Source organism: Erythrolamprus reginae, chromosome 1 (genome assembly GCF_031021105.1).
Source record: "Erythrolamprus reginae isolate rEryReg1 chromosome 1, rEryReg1.hap1, whole genome shotgun sequence".
Classification (NCBI taxonomy): domain Eukaryota; kingdom Metazoa; phylum Chordata; class Lepidosauria; order Squamata; family Dipsadidae; genus Erythrolamprus; species Erythrolamprus reginae.
In genome coordinates, this window is record NC_091950.1 from 130,907,171 (window position 1) to 130,921,386 (window position 14,216).

The window sequence follows — 14,216 nt, forward strand, 5'->3', positions numbered from 1 at the left end:
GATGACGTATGACATCATCGGGCAGGAAAAACCGTGGTATAGGGAAAAAACCCACAAAGTATTTTTTAATTAATATTTTTGAAAAACCGTGGTATAGCCGTTTCACGAAGTTCGAACCAGCGAAAATCAAGGGACCACTGTATTTCCTCTTCCCAGTATTTCAAGGTTACCAGAAGTTTAATGTTTTGAAAAGACTGGGGAATCAAAACAATGGTGGGATAAAGCTCTTTAGATTACCCAACTATTCCTAAAAACACAGATTTATAAGCAACCTGGAGAAACCAATTTCCCCTTATCATAAATTTGCTTCTCAGTTCTTTTGCCTGCACTATTGTAGGAGCCAAAGACGTTTTAATGCTACAATTTGAAGAGGAAATAACCCAATTAATGGGATCAGAAAAAAGCACACCTTGTGCTTTTCACACACCCATTGTCAACTTTCCTGTATTTCTAAATGCTGGTACTTGGAAATAACACTCAAAAAGTTTAGAAACTAGCATAGACTACGATGGTAGAGCAGAGGGAATTAGATTGAGTATTATTCAAAATAATATTTCCTAAAGCAATATTTGCTTTATGAAAGAAACATATAGAAAATTAATATGTTCATAAAACATGCTGGTAGAGAGACAAGGTCACAATTCATATTAATTTAAGCATTATTTGTTTTGCAAATGTAAGTTTTTACTAATTGGCATAGTTAGGCAGATTCCTTTTCAATCCAAATTGTTAAGGATTTCTGAAAGCAAAAGCTACATTCCATGGGTCAAGATTTTTAGGATGATAAAATAATTTGTGCAATTAATTTCTATATGCCTATTTTATTGTTAGCTCTATATCCTGCCTTTTGTTTAGTCACCCACGGCAACTTACATAGGGGTCTCCCTTCTCTTTCATCTTCACCATAGCAATCCTGTGACGTAGTTTCACCAAAGACACCCAGTGAGTTTCCGTGGCTGACATTGGCTTGACTTTAGGTTTCCCCAATTCCAGAGAAACTATTGAACCCTGATACCACACCGATTCTCCTAAAGCCCTGATCCAGATGAGTATAGATAAAAAGTAATAAGCAAAGTAACTCCCAAGAAGCAGAAATGAGAATGAAGACAGTACTTAAATGGAATACAAAGGTGTGACACACCGACACACCACTGGGATGAGATGCATGTGGAGAAAAACCTGGTGACCACCAACACAGATGTGGACTTGCAAAGAATGAGAAACCACAGAGACCAGTCCTGTTCTGAAACCCAGGTGAGCCAGTTTAATAAGCTAGGCCAGGAGAATTAGCCAAGGATCACCTCCATGAAGTCACAAGTCCCTGCTGGCAGTGTTACAACTAGAGACAACATTCGCAAGTATGTCACCTAGGCAGGAGGGTGCATTTATTGATATACATTATTTTAGCTTATTCCCTTTCACAGCATGGTTCATTCATATAGAATATCCAACCACTCACCTGATTGGAAAAAAAAATGGGGCACACTATTTTGTTAAAAAGTAAGTTCTCCAGACCTCTTTAAGAGGCCAGACTCAGATGAAGTAATAACAACTAATGAGTCTTTTTTACATAAATAATGGTTCCTCATAGATTATGAATTGGTTATCAATAACTTAGGTTGGAATAGCATTGGGTTAAACTGAATATGGCCATTATTTCCTAAATAAGAAGATGGTGTTGGGATGAGAGTAGCATTCTTTCACCTGATTAGTCGACACCCATCTGGCATTGATTTAAGGGATTAACTTTTTATCAGTCCTCTCCCATTTCAATATAACCAGCAAACTACACTCCTTGGAAAGTGTCTTCTTGTGATCCCTTTCTTGATTATTGCTCTTATTCAATTATACCTGTACTTTTGTTGTAACTTAAAATTGTGGCTGCAAGCAAAATGCTTGTTTCTTGTAAAGAAAGAACAACCAGCCAGATGTTTGTTTTAATGTGAATTCACATGGTATGACAGCTGTTCATTAACTTTATTAGGTATCAACTGCATGTGGAAAGTTCATTTTCTGCAGTGATTGGGCAAACTTTAAGATTGTAATGCAATCTAGCAATAGGGCCAACGTTTGGTGCAAGGAACTGTCTGATCAAGTTAAAGTGTCATCGGACAGGAAATCAATAAGCAATTATTCTGCAATGTTAATTTAGTGGGTTCTATCCTAATTCAACTTTCCTGTTATTCATTAGATACTCTTTTCTCTTTTACTAACATGAAGAACTACATATATGTGTACGTAATATACATACACTATTTGCCAATAGTTAAACGGCATACATTTTGCACACAGAAGATACTAGCTTGCCTATATGTGAATGGCTGAAAAAAAGCTATGCCTAACACCTAATACTGTATATACATTGAGGAAACTGGGCAAAGGATACAATATAAACAACTTCCAATTATCTAAAAGTTGCAATATTGTATGTCTTTTCCTATTCCAGCTCTCAGTTTCAGATACTGTTTATTTCCTTTCATTTCCATATTACATTTGCCTCCAAATGTTTACATAAATTATCTGAAAAGGTTAGGCTTGTCACTAATGTATGGGCAAATCTCTTATTTCCCTAAACATGGGGGGGGGGGGAAGGTTCCACTTAGATCGATGGCCTAATTGTATTTTGGATATATTTAATCACATTTTCCCCATATTCTCCCTGTTAACAAATATCACCTAGTCATTTTGTTTGGGAATAACAAAATTTATTTTGGGGGGTGGAGGGAAGTGACTTTTTAGAATGCAAAGAACAGGATTTGAAGAAGGCTAGAAAGGTTAGAAGAAATTGCAGGGACAAACTTTTGTTAGTAAGGCTTTCAGGGAATGTGTCATCCCATTAAGAAAAAAAGCAAAAGAGAGCAAAGACAAGCTCCTTCTGTCTTTGCTCAATGATTTTAATTGATTCTTCAATACTAGCTCCTTCCAACAATTAATCTTGCTTTAAGCTTCCAGGTATTCCCATCTGCTTTCAAAATTCTATTTCTTTAGGAACGGAATTACATCATTGCTTAATTTTGTTGAAAAATAATAATTGAATAAGGCCTTTTGGTATGATGCTTCAAAGCATGTCTGTATGTTGGACATAGAAGGATACAAATAGCTGATGACACTTCCTGTGAAACAGGGACAGATGGCTCTTAGGGCAGGGCAGGGTAGGGCCGGGCTGGGCAGGGCCATGGGGAGGAATGAATTTAGGAAATGAGAATCATTGCAAGGCAGGCAGGGGTAGTGCAAATGGGAGGGAGGTGCTGTGGAGTCTTACTGATTGGTCTGAATGAAATTAGTTTTCAAGTGCAATGCGACGTTGAAAGGTGCTTCCAGTTCATGCCCTTGCGTGAAGCAAAGATAAGCTTTGGAAGCGACTTACCTGATAATTGTTGCACTGATGGCTGGTCATGTGTGCTTAACAATTGTGCCTGAATGGTTTCTACTACTCTCTTAAAGCGACGGCTTGGACCTATCAAAAGAGATGTGACACTGTAAGATAAGGCACAATATCACAGAATGTTCAGTGTCAGGGAAGAGGCAGGAAAAAGCTTATTTTTTTAATTTTTCAGATTCCTTCCTTCCTTCCTCCCTCCCTCCCTCCCCTCTGAGTTCCGATAACTGCATTATCCATCTCCTTGCCAAGATATTATTGGCAATAAACCACTGTATAGACATGATTCACTACCAGTGCATTTGATAGCACAGTATTTCTTTCACCTTTAGCTTTCTGACCACACCAGCCCGTCTTTCTATTTAATAAATTTATCTTCTTTCGCTTTTTAATTCTTGCTTCCAAAATTCTTGTACCTCACTTCTCCCAAAGGTGTTTTTTCAAACTGGACTTTGTTTGCTTTTTCTTGAAGATGTTTCACTTCTCATCTAAAAAGCTTTTTCAGTTCTGACAGTCAGAACTACAGAAGCTTCTTGGATGAGAAGCAAAAACATCTTCATGGGGAAAAAAAGGAAGTACAGTTGCCTTTTGAAAAAGCACCTTTGGGATAATCATGACCTGGATGACTGAGAATCTCCATAGACATGTATCTCACTTATTTTGTTCATATGACATCTCGTTATTCTTTGAGATCTTTCTTTCTTTTTTGGATCTAGTTAGTAAAAATGACCAGTTTTCTACATGTTGTACCTTGATTGGGTGGTATCAATGTAAAAGCTAATAGCAATAGCTGATGATAAATCTAATAAAATTATACATTTGTTTACTATTAATCTTGTTGGTTCCTACACATTTTTAGCTGTTTTCCACTAAAAGGATTTTGGTTCGTTTTAGGGATTTTGAATAGCTTCTGTCACCAGCATAAGCCAATCTGTAGGCTAAAAAACAAATTATATCTTAATGACAGCTAGTATAAGTAGCCATGAAACTAAACACACAATATGACTCATTATTGTATGAACTGGGAGAGAAAAAAGCAATAGGAGTTTTAAAAAAGTGAATAGCTTCAAAATGTGAGTAACAAACAGAGATTATGTCTACCAAACATATTCCATGTCACTTGAACTATATATTAAGCCTGTGAAGTGCTTGATAATCCATCCAATTCCTGACATTTTAAGAAGACAATAAAATCAGTTTTATTAAATGTCAGTACTGGTCAAGCTCACCTCTGTGTATACTAGTACACAAAGTTTTATGGAGTTCTAAGACATTTCAATTAATCCCTCTTATTTCAAGTATTGAAAAACATCAGCTTTGCTCTTTATTTATTTATTTTTTACATAAGCCTAACAGTTTGATTCTTTGGGGAAACACTAAATTCTACATTGATATATTACATTACGTAAGCTATACTAATTATTTATTTTCATGTGTCCATAAGAAATAATTATACACTAGGAAATTGGAGCAATTACATATTTTCAACATTCAGAGTACCCTATTTTAGGAGTCTCTAACTTTGGCAACTCTAAGGGTTATGGACATCAACTCCCAGCAAAGCTGGCTGAGGAATTCTGGGAATTGACGTCCACAAGTCTTAAAGCTGCCAAGGTTGGAGACTCCTGCTCTATTTGAATATTTTTGCATTAACGTGTTGAAGCAATTACCCATATTTAAAGTAGACCTTTTTTCCTATCTACATTTTCCACGCAAACCCAGACAGCAGGTTTCAAACAATTATTTATTTATTCTAGCCTTGTTTAAAAATAAAAATAAAAATATTTAGCAGTTACCTGATAAAAGTGTAAAAGTGACGGAGTAGATCCCATTCTCTTTCTGGGCCTCCCCACCTTCTGTGTATGTAATGTCTACCTGGAACTTCACTGGCTTCTGGAAGACAGCAGGGCCTCCTGTGGACTTGTACTCTGCCCGGAAGCTTGTTTGGGAGATGACACTATGACTGAGACTGGGAATCTAGACAAAATGAAATGACAATTCAAAAACAAATCCTGCTAGCACGATAGGATCATCTTTAAAAAGCTCCTCCCCCACACACTTATAGTTTGAAAAGAGACAGAAGAACATTTTTCTATTAATTCTGAAATAATTGACAATGAACCTCTCATTTACTCACGTTATGGTTGTTTAAGAATTGGATAGGTCTGCCACATATATTGAAATATTTTTTAAAATTATTCAAGCTTAGTGATGGGCGAACCCAATGGTGTTCGGTTTCGGCAAGTTCGGACGAGTTTGCTTGCAGGACCGCTGCAGTGTACTTTCACGTAAAAATAAACAATGATATTTTTACGAAAAAGGACGCCGCAGCGGTGCTGCAAGCAAAGGGCGGTCTTTCATGTAAAAATAAACATGTTTATTTTTACATGAAGACCTCCCTTTGAAGGAGCTGGGGAATCCCTCCCACGAAGAGATTCCGGGGGCGGAGCCTTGACGTCACCGGCAGGTTGCTAAGGACGTCAAGGTGATCACTTCCTGGATTCCATGGAATCCAGGAAGTGATCACCTTGGCGTCCTTAGCAACCTGCTGGTGACGTCAAAGCTCCAAATGCTGAATGTAACGCCGAACTTTGCCCAAAGTTTCAAGAAATTTCGTGTTCGTGTTCGGCATACCGAACACCGCAAAATTTGGTACGGACCCGAATTGTGCGGGTTCAGTTCGCCCATCACTATTCAAGCTATATAGGTTGGTGGCGCAGTGGGTAGAGTGCAGTCTTGCAGGCCACTAAAGCTAACTGCTAGATCTGCAGGTCAATGGTTCAAATCTTATCACCGGGTCAAGGTTGACTCAGCCTTCCATCCTTCTGAAGTGGGTAAAATGAGGGCTCGGATTGTGGGGCAATATGCTGGCTCTGTTAAAAAGTGCTATTGCTAACATGTTGTAAGCCGCCCTGAGTCTAAGGAGAAGGCCGTCATAAAAATATTCAAATAAGCAAATAAATAAATATTAAAAATAAATTGCTTTCCTTCACTGGGACCTCTAACCCAGTGTTTCCCAACCTTTTTTGAGCCGCGGCACATTATTCACATTTTCAAAATCCTGGGGAACATTGAGGGGGAGGGGCGCAAAAAAGTTTGGACAAAAAAAATCTCTCTTTCTCCCTTTCGCTCTATTTCTCTCTCCCTCCCTCTTTCTCTCTCTCTCTCCATCCCTTTCTTTCTCCCTTCCTTCCTTTCTCTTTTGCTCTTTCTCTCTCCCTCCTTCCCCCCTCTTGCTGTCTTTCTTTTTTTCTTTCCTTTCTTTCTCTCATTCTGTCTCTCTTGCTATCTCTTTCTTTCTCTCTTCCTTCCTCTCTCTTTTGCTCTTTCTCTCTCCCTCCTTCCCCCCTCTTGCTGTCTCTTTCTTTCTTTCTCTTTCTCTCTCTCTCTCATTCTGTCTCTCTTGCTATCTCTTTCTTTCTCTCTTCCTTCCTTCCTCTCTCTTTGGCTCTCTTTCTCTCTCCCTCCTTCCCCCCTCTTGCTGTCTCTTTCTTTCTTTCTCTTTCTCTCTCTCTCTCATTCTGTCTCTCTTGCTATCTCTTTCTCTCTCTTCCTTTATTTCTCTCTCTTGTTCGCTCTCTTCCTTCTCTGCGGAGGCCGGCAAAGCTTTTCCGGGTAGGCTGGCTGGGGGATAGGGCGCGCGCACGCACGCACCCCCGACGTTCCAAAGAACCTTCTCCGACCTCCGCTGTGAGAAGGTTTTCTCCGAGCGCTCGCCGGAGGAGCTGGAGAAAGGGGCAGATCGAGCGGGAGGGCGGGAGGGCGTCAGCGGCGAGAAGCCAGGGGCGTGAGGGGAACGGAGGCACTGGGGGGTGGGGGCAGCCGCGGCGCCGGTCTCCGCACTTTCATCGCTCCCCACCCCAAACTCCAACGCCCAGCTCCTTGCGCGGCACTGGAAAAGGGTGCTGCATTGCCGCCTTCTACCTGGTGCAGCCAGGGAATCTCCAGCTGGGCAGGGCTCTCCTTAAGCTCTCCTTTTTCCCTAGGAGCTTGGCGGCACACCTGGCTGTGTCTCGCGGCGCACTAGTGTGCCGCGGCACACCGGTTGGGAAACGCTGCTCTAACCATCCAATTATAATGCAACATTTAAGATGCCTGCCTATCTTTTCTAATGTATATACAATTTCAACTCCACTGCCAAATATGATTGGCAAAAAGTACTACTGATGCTTCACAATTGCTTTTTACCCATTTCCATCTTTTGTTTTGAAATGGCTTGTTTCCTCCATTTCTGGCCTTTAATATGCTGCTTTCTTTTCTCTAGTTATGAACAGAGCATTCCCGAGCCAAGTCTTAATTAGCCAATTTTTGTTCCTTATAGGATGGTAATTATTACCGGCTTCTTCCTTTCAGATCATTTGAATTATTATAATTAAATGAGTTTGATGACAAAATTTATTTTGAATATATGTGGGCCAAAAAAAAAAAAAAGGAAGAAAAGAGAAGAAAAGAAAGAACAGTAGCTGTAAGAAAGAAATATGTTTCTCAGGGGAAAATAGAAACTACGTAATTATGAAATATGTGGACATACAAGCAAGTAAGGAGGAACTAATTAAAAATAAAGAACAAAAAGAAGCAGCATTTTTAAAATGAGAGGCTGGAAGGCAACTACACAATCCAGATAAAGACGGGATCTTGGTCCATTGAAATGAGCACATGTTTGCTATGTTCTCATACTAGACTTTCCAAGGAATGACCTACTATCCTTCTCAGGGTTCAGAAACAAAGCAGTTTAGTTGCATACATCCAAGGCTATACCCGATATTGGAAATAATCAGAAGTGGATTCTAAAACCTGCTGCTACAGGTTCACACACGTGTGATACTTCTGCACATGTGCAGAAACTTCTGTGTATGGGTGGGTGGGTGTTCCGGGTGGGTGGGTGGAGCCTCCCGCAACCACAGCTACCAGTGGGCAGAACCAGGAGCAACCTACCCCTGGAAATAATACAGAACCAACCCCGAATAAGGCAATTACAAACCACTTCCAGATGGTTGCCAAGAAAAATACAGAGATGCTCCACAACAGACAAACTAGACTTTGATAAAGACTTTATTGTGGAAAAGTAGGTCATTTGTGACTGAGGGACCACATCTTGTTTTGGATGTTTATTCATCCAACTGAATGAGATACTTGCTTTTAACTTTATATACTCACCGACAGAAATGCATGTACTATATCAGCCTTGATAGAACTCAATGGTTTGTCCTTAATAACCACGAAGATCTGTTCTTCTTTCTCTAGGTTGATAAAATTACCAAACCAGGATTTTTTGGCAAGCCTGAATATACACGTGATATAGAAGAGAAAGAGAAAGGGGAAAAAAACAATAAAAATTCAATAAAAATCAATAAACATTAGGAACAGCACTGAATTGCACTACTGTATAGGTCTTTCTACATCACAGAAGAGGTATATTTTTTTCAGCCTTGTCACTGTGACATAGCTTTCATCTCATCATCTTCACACAACGACTGAATCTGACTTAATTTTTTCTTAAATGTTATACTTCTAATGTAGCATTTGTTGTGATACAATCAAAGGACAGCCTCACAATAAATACAAGCCATTTCATTTTGTTACCCTCTACCTTGGCAGGACATCAGGTGACTGCAGCGATGGAAATATAGGCATCATAGAGAAGACTGCGATTGAAAATGGCAATATTTACGGGACTATTTACGGGACTGTCTCCTGCCGTATATCTCCCAGAGACCAACAAGAGCTCACAGAGTTGGCCTCCTCCACGTCCCATCGACTAAGCAATGCAGGTTGGCGGGACCACAGGGGAGGCCCGGTGTACTAGTTGATGCAGGAAACCTCAGAACACTCAAAGCATATTAAGAAACTTTGCAGAATCTGTCTTCAGATTCCTCACAACCTTCCCCTCCGCCCAGCACATACACACACCAAATCAGTGTTGACTCTTAGCAAGTACATAGATACAATTTTATCCAGACCAATCCATATATCTCTGCATAAGCACTGCTAATTATTAATTTGTGTAGGCTTCTGCCAATCTTAAGACCACTTATATATTACTATCTCCCAAAAGAAATGTACTCTCCAGCCTACTGTGTGCTTTTAAACTGCAGGTTCGTGGGGTATAAATCAGAATAATATTACTAATGGTTATACTGCCATAATAACAACATAATAATAAACTGCCATATTGCATATAGTTATGCTACACATTTTAACAACTACATACATGTATTTCCTTTTCCTATAGCATACAGTATATACACTTTCCCATCCACTGAGATATTTCTACCTCTTCATAATGCTTTAACTCTTCCTTCTATTAAGGAGAATTCTGTGCTACAAAAAGATACCCCTGAAAGCATATAATTTACTATCTACTCAGACATAAAATTACAAGGGACACATTTATGTTTATCTGCTACAAAATAAATCAGTTGCACTGGAGTATAAAAGAAGGAATAAAAAGACTGTTGACAGGATTGTATGATCTAGAATAAAGATTATAAAGATTTTACATTTCCAGCGAACAGAGGGTTTTTTACATTTCCAGGACCAGAGGGTTTAAAAAAAAAAATACAAAAAATAGAACAGCTCCTTGAAGAATATATTTTTAACTCGGAGGATAATTTAGCAGAGAATGGGATGGAATAATAGTTTAAGAACTTGTTCACCTCAATAAAAGCTATTTTTTATGATTCACAGGGCATTTTTTTGGGGGGGGGGAGATCTAATTCATGCAGATAAAAACCAGAGAGTGGTGAACAAGATGAAATGAAACCCTTTTTTGGAGATGAAGAGATGTGATAATTTAGATCAGAAAAGGCTGAAGTTGAAAGCATTAATATGTAGTCACATTTTTAAAAAAGCAACAACAGCTTTAGAATTCTAATAAACAGCATGCCCCTATATGCTGAAAAGATGTTGAAATTAACTCTAGATAATCAAGGCGACACGGCCCATTTATATACAGGGCCTGCTACAGAAAAATAATTCATAATATTGAAACATGATTTATACCAGTCAAGATCACTGCAGTCTGATGTAAAGAAGTAATTGACCCAAAGACTGCAGTTCATTGACCAAGAAAAATACTTTTTCAAGAGATCGGCAGTGGTATATGTTGGAGGAGAGATTGAAGCAGGCAAAATATATTATGATCAAAATCCTGTCCACTTTGTACATGCAATGCAACAATTTTGTATCTATGCATAAAGGGGGCAAGGTTTGAACACCATGATTTCACTGTCTTCTTTTGTTTTGATCCTCTATGCAAATGGCATAAAGATAGGCTAATACTGCTAGAGACTGAAGAGGTAAATTCTTGCCTTGCATTGGGTAGTTGTTTTTTTTAAAGATTATATTTCTCTTTAGTTTCTGAGCCAATGATTAGAAATTTGCTGAACTGAAACATTGCTGTAAACCAGCATAGAAACATAGACACATAGCAGATTGACAGCAGAAAAACACCTCATGGTCCATCTAGTCTGCCCTTATACTATTTCCTGTATTTTATCTTAGGATGGACATATGTTTATCCCAGGCATGTTTAAATTCTGTTATACTGTGGATTTACCCACCACGTCTGCTGGAAGTTTGTTCCAAGCATCTATTACTCTAGTTCCCATTTCTGGCACCACTAGTGAAAATTGCTCTCTTTTATTTTAGTTAATTATAAATAACTAATTAATTTAGTTAATTAATTATAATTTATAATTAATTTATAATTAATTATTAGTTAATTAATAAAACACCTAGGTAAAGTATATGTATCCCAACAATGTTCTCAATTAATTATTTCTTATGCTGGTTCAAACTTTTGGTTCAAACTGAAGTTATGTTTATAGGAATTAAGTAAAGATCAGTACTCAACTAACAACCATATTTGGGACCAGAATTTTCATTGCTAAACAAGTTGGTTGTTAAGTTAGTTGTGTCCACTTTTATGACTTTAATAACCACAACTATTAACTAATCACTGCAGTTGTTAAATGGATCTCCCAGTCATTAAGCAAATCTTGCTTCCCCCATTGATATTGATTGTCTGAAGCTTCTTGGATGAGAAGAGAAATGTTTTCAAGGAAAATACCAAGAAAGTCCAGTTACCTTTTAAAAAGCACCTTTGGGACCATCATAACCTGGATGATTGAGAATCTGCATAGGTATGTAAATATGGCTCTGCAGAAGTAACATCCAATCCAGAAACATGTTTGTCTGGAAGCCTATTTTATGTATGCAAATCAGATACACCAGTTCTTTGATGATCTTTCTACACAGATGGACAATCGTTTTCTAACCAGAGGCTGAGAACAATTTTGGAGGATGAGATTACATTGAATACAATGAAGTGTTCACACAGCGAAAATATTCTGGTTTTGGGCGAATAGACTGGGGGGAGCATTATTTAGGTCTTAACTTATGATAGATGTCTACTTCAGAGGTTCAAACTATTTAGAAAGAGCAGCTCTGAGGTTTGGAGGCTGGAGGTTGAATCTCAATTGCCTGCCTCATCTTTGAACGTATGAATAAGATTGTAAACAAACTGCTACTGCTATTTAGATGTGTACAATTAAAATTATTCATAGCAGAGCTGCTCTTTCACCAGTTGTGATATGTATCTTTAGGAATCAGCACATTAGATGAATGTCAAGTTGTGATTTAATTGTACAGAATTACCATACTCTTTGAATGAGATGGGTGGTCTCTAAATTTGATAAATAAAATAGATAAATAAAAATGTAGGGATATAAAGAGTGAAATTAGAGTGAAATTTCCTCTACGCACGTTTCCGATGCATAGACATAGGGAGGGCTTGAGGATTTATTTATTTATTAGATTTGTATGACGCCCAATCCCATAGGACTCACGGTGGCTTACAACAGGGATAAAACCCAATATAAATTAATTAAAACACAACAATGAATAATACGTTAGAAAACCCTTAAATATACCACTGCAGTCATACTATCAAACATCCCAATCAAATTGAGTTAAACTTGGATTGATTTGGATTTGAGAGATTAAATTATAGTAACAAAATACTGATGAAAAAGTGAGGTGAAACCCTGGGAACAGGGCTGCTAGGTCCTTCCATGCAAATTTAAATTGCATAGCTTGATTAATGAATACTGATCCTGAAAAGAGATTCAAAAATATTTCGGATGGAGATATTGGTTTATTACTTATTATGGACAATACCATCTCAGGTTATTTTTAAAATTGATACATTAACGCAAAGAGATGGAGCCTTCACATGAAAGCATATATAAAATCTATTCACTTAATTTCTATTAATTTGTCTAGGCTAGTCCACAAATAATTGGCACATTATCTAGACAGATTAAGTTACACTATCCAATCATCTGAACCATTAAACAAAATAGATACATTAAAAGATGCGGCCACAGATAAAGGGAGCACATTCATGTTAAAATTTCAATCATGGGTCCAATAATTCATTGAAACATCCTGTTGGTAAAGCAAAAATAATACTAAACTCCAAAGTGGCCATGGACATAAAGGCTTCAATGGCTGAAATAAAAATACAGTTCATTATTTTTTACAACTGCTATTATGTTTACTGCGGGGTGCTATCCAATTGAACTCATTAATTCAGCAATTATATTGGAGAAGGGAAAAGAGCCTTAGGGTTTGAGTTGCATTCAAACTGCCTACTAAGACTCCTTGACTTCTAACCAGCATCCTTAAAATGAGAAGTGCAAGAAAAGGAATTACAGACATGCATGTTTCACATACTGATAAAAAATCCCCGAGACAAAAAAAGTGAAAGAAGAGAGAAGATCATGGTTTTTTTAAAAAAAAACCTATCAAGAGACCACTTACACCGGAAAAAATGGTTTTGTTTTTTTATCGTTTTCATTATTTTACACTTTTTCTATTCTACTACTATTCATTGACAGGTTAAAGATAACATTTTATGTCAATATAAGAATTGCCAACAATCTACTGACTATGGATTCTGTAGGAACCTCCATCCCTCCCGGATAATTATTTGCAGATAAAAAGTTCAAAAGGGGATTTAGATACATGTTACAAGTTTTGAACAACATATTAATCAAAGGTACACCACAGGGGTGGGTTCTGGATTCTTCTACTGCCAGTTTGCTCAGGGACACACTATGTCCCTCGGGGGCATGGCAGGCTCGGGGCCATGGCAGGCCTGGTTCCAGCGACCCAGACCACCAAGTTATTAATGGTTCTATAGAACCAGTCCAAACCGGTAGGAACCCCCCTCTGGTACATTAGGCATAACTTCTTATATTCTTGATGTGCTAACATTAAAATTTGTAATCCGTTAATTTTATTTAAATAGTAATTTATGTACTCCATCACCACATTTTGGTACTATCAAGGTGCGTATTCTGCAATATCCCAACTCAACTGCCATTTTCTTAACAAAAATCAAGAAATGAAAAGCATATGAGAGATCTACATCAGTTCCAAATCCTATCTGGATGTTTGTGTTCCTATATTAGTGCTAGTTAAACTAATTAATTTGTGAACTGAGCTTGTATATTTGAAATACCATTGAAGCATTTTGTCAGGCCAAAGCCATCATGTGGAGTTAGAGATTTCGGCCTGTCACAGCATAAGGGGGGATGGGAGGGGTAGTGAGTAGTTAGTGGGAAAATTACTAGACACAACCAAAGATTCCTTTCTCTGAGCCAAGGTCCCCGTTTGTTCTGCCTCAACTGAAGAGAAGACGAAGTTAATAAGCCCCTGCACAAGGACTGGCTCACGTGATGAACTTGTGGGCGTGGGGATGTAAGATGAACCTTAACCTAGGTGGGATTCTGGGAAGTATTCACATTCGGAATGACTATTTATTTATTCA

At 38.1% G+C, this 14,216-nt stretch overlaps 1 protein-coding gene across 7 annotated transcripts in view; it reads right to left on the reverse strand.

The window, feature by feature from the left end:
* The window catches only part of BRSK2 (BR serine/threonine kinase 2), a 585,161-nt gene that overhangs the window by 58,568 nt on the left and 512,377 nt on the right, over window positions 1-14,216 (reverse strand). For all 7 annotated transcript variants that reach the window (XM_070765086.1, XM_070765110.1, XM_070765119.1 and 4 more), the window contains 3 exons: window positions 8,537-8,660; window positions 5,176-5,356; window positions 3,368-3,457 (listed from right to left, as the gene is read on the reverse strand). In XM_070765086.1, the coding sequence (XP_070621187.1) occupies window positions 3,368-3,457; window positions 5,176-5,356; window positions 8,537-8,660 (395 nt within the window). The remainder of the gene's footprint in view (window positions 1-3,367; window positions 3,458-5,175; window positions 5,357-8,536; window positions 8,661-14,216) is intronic.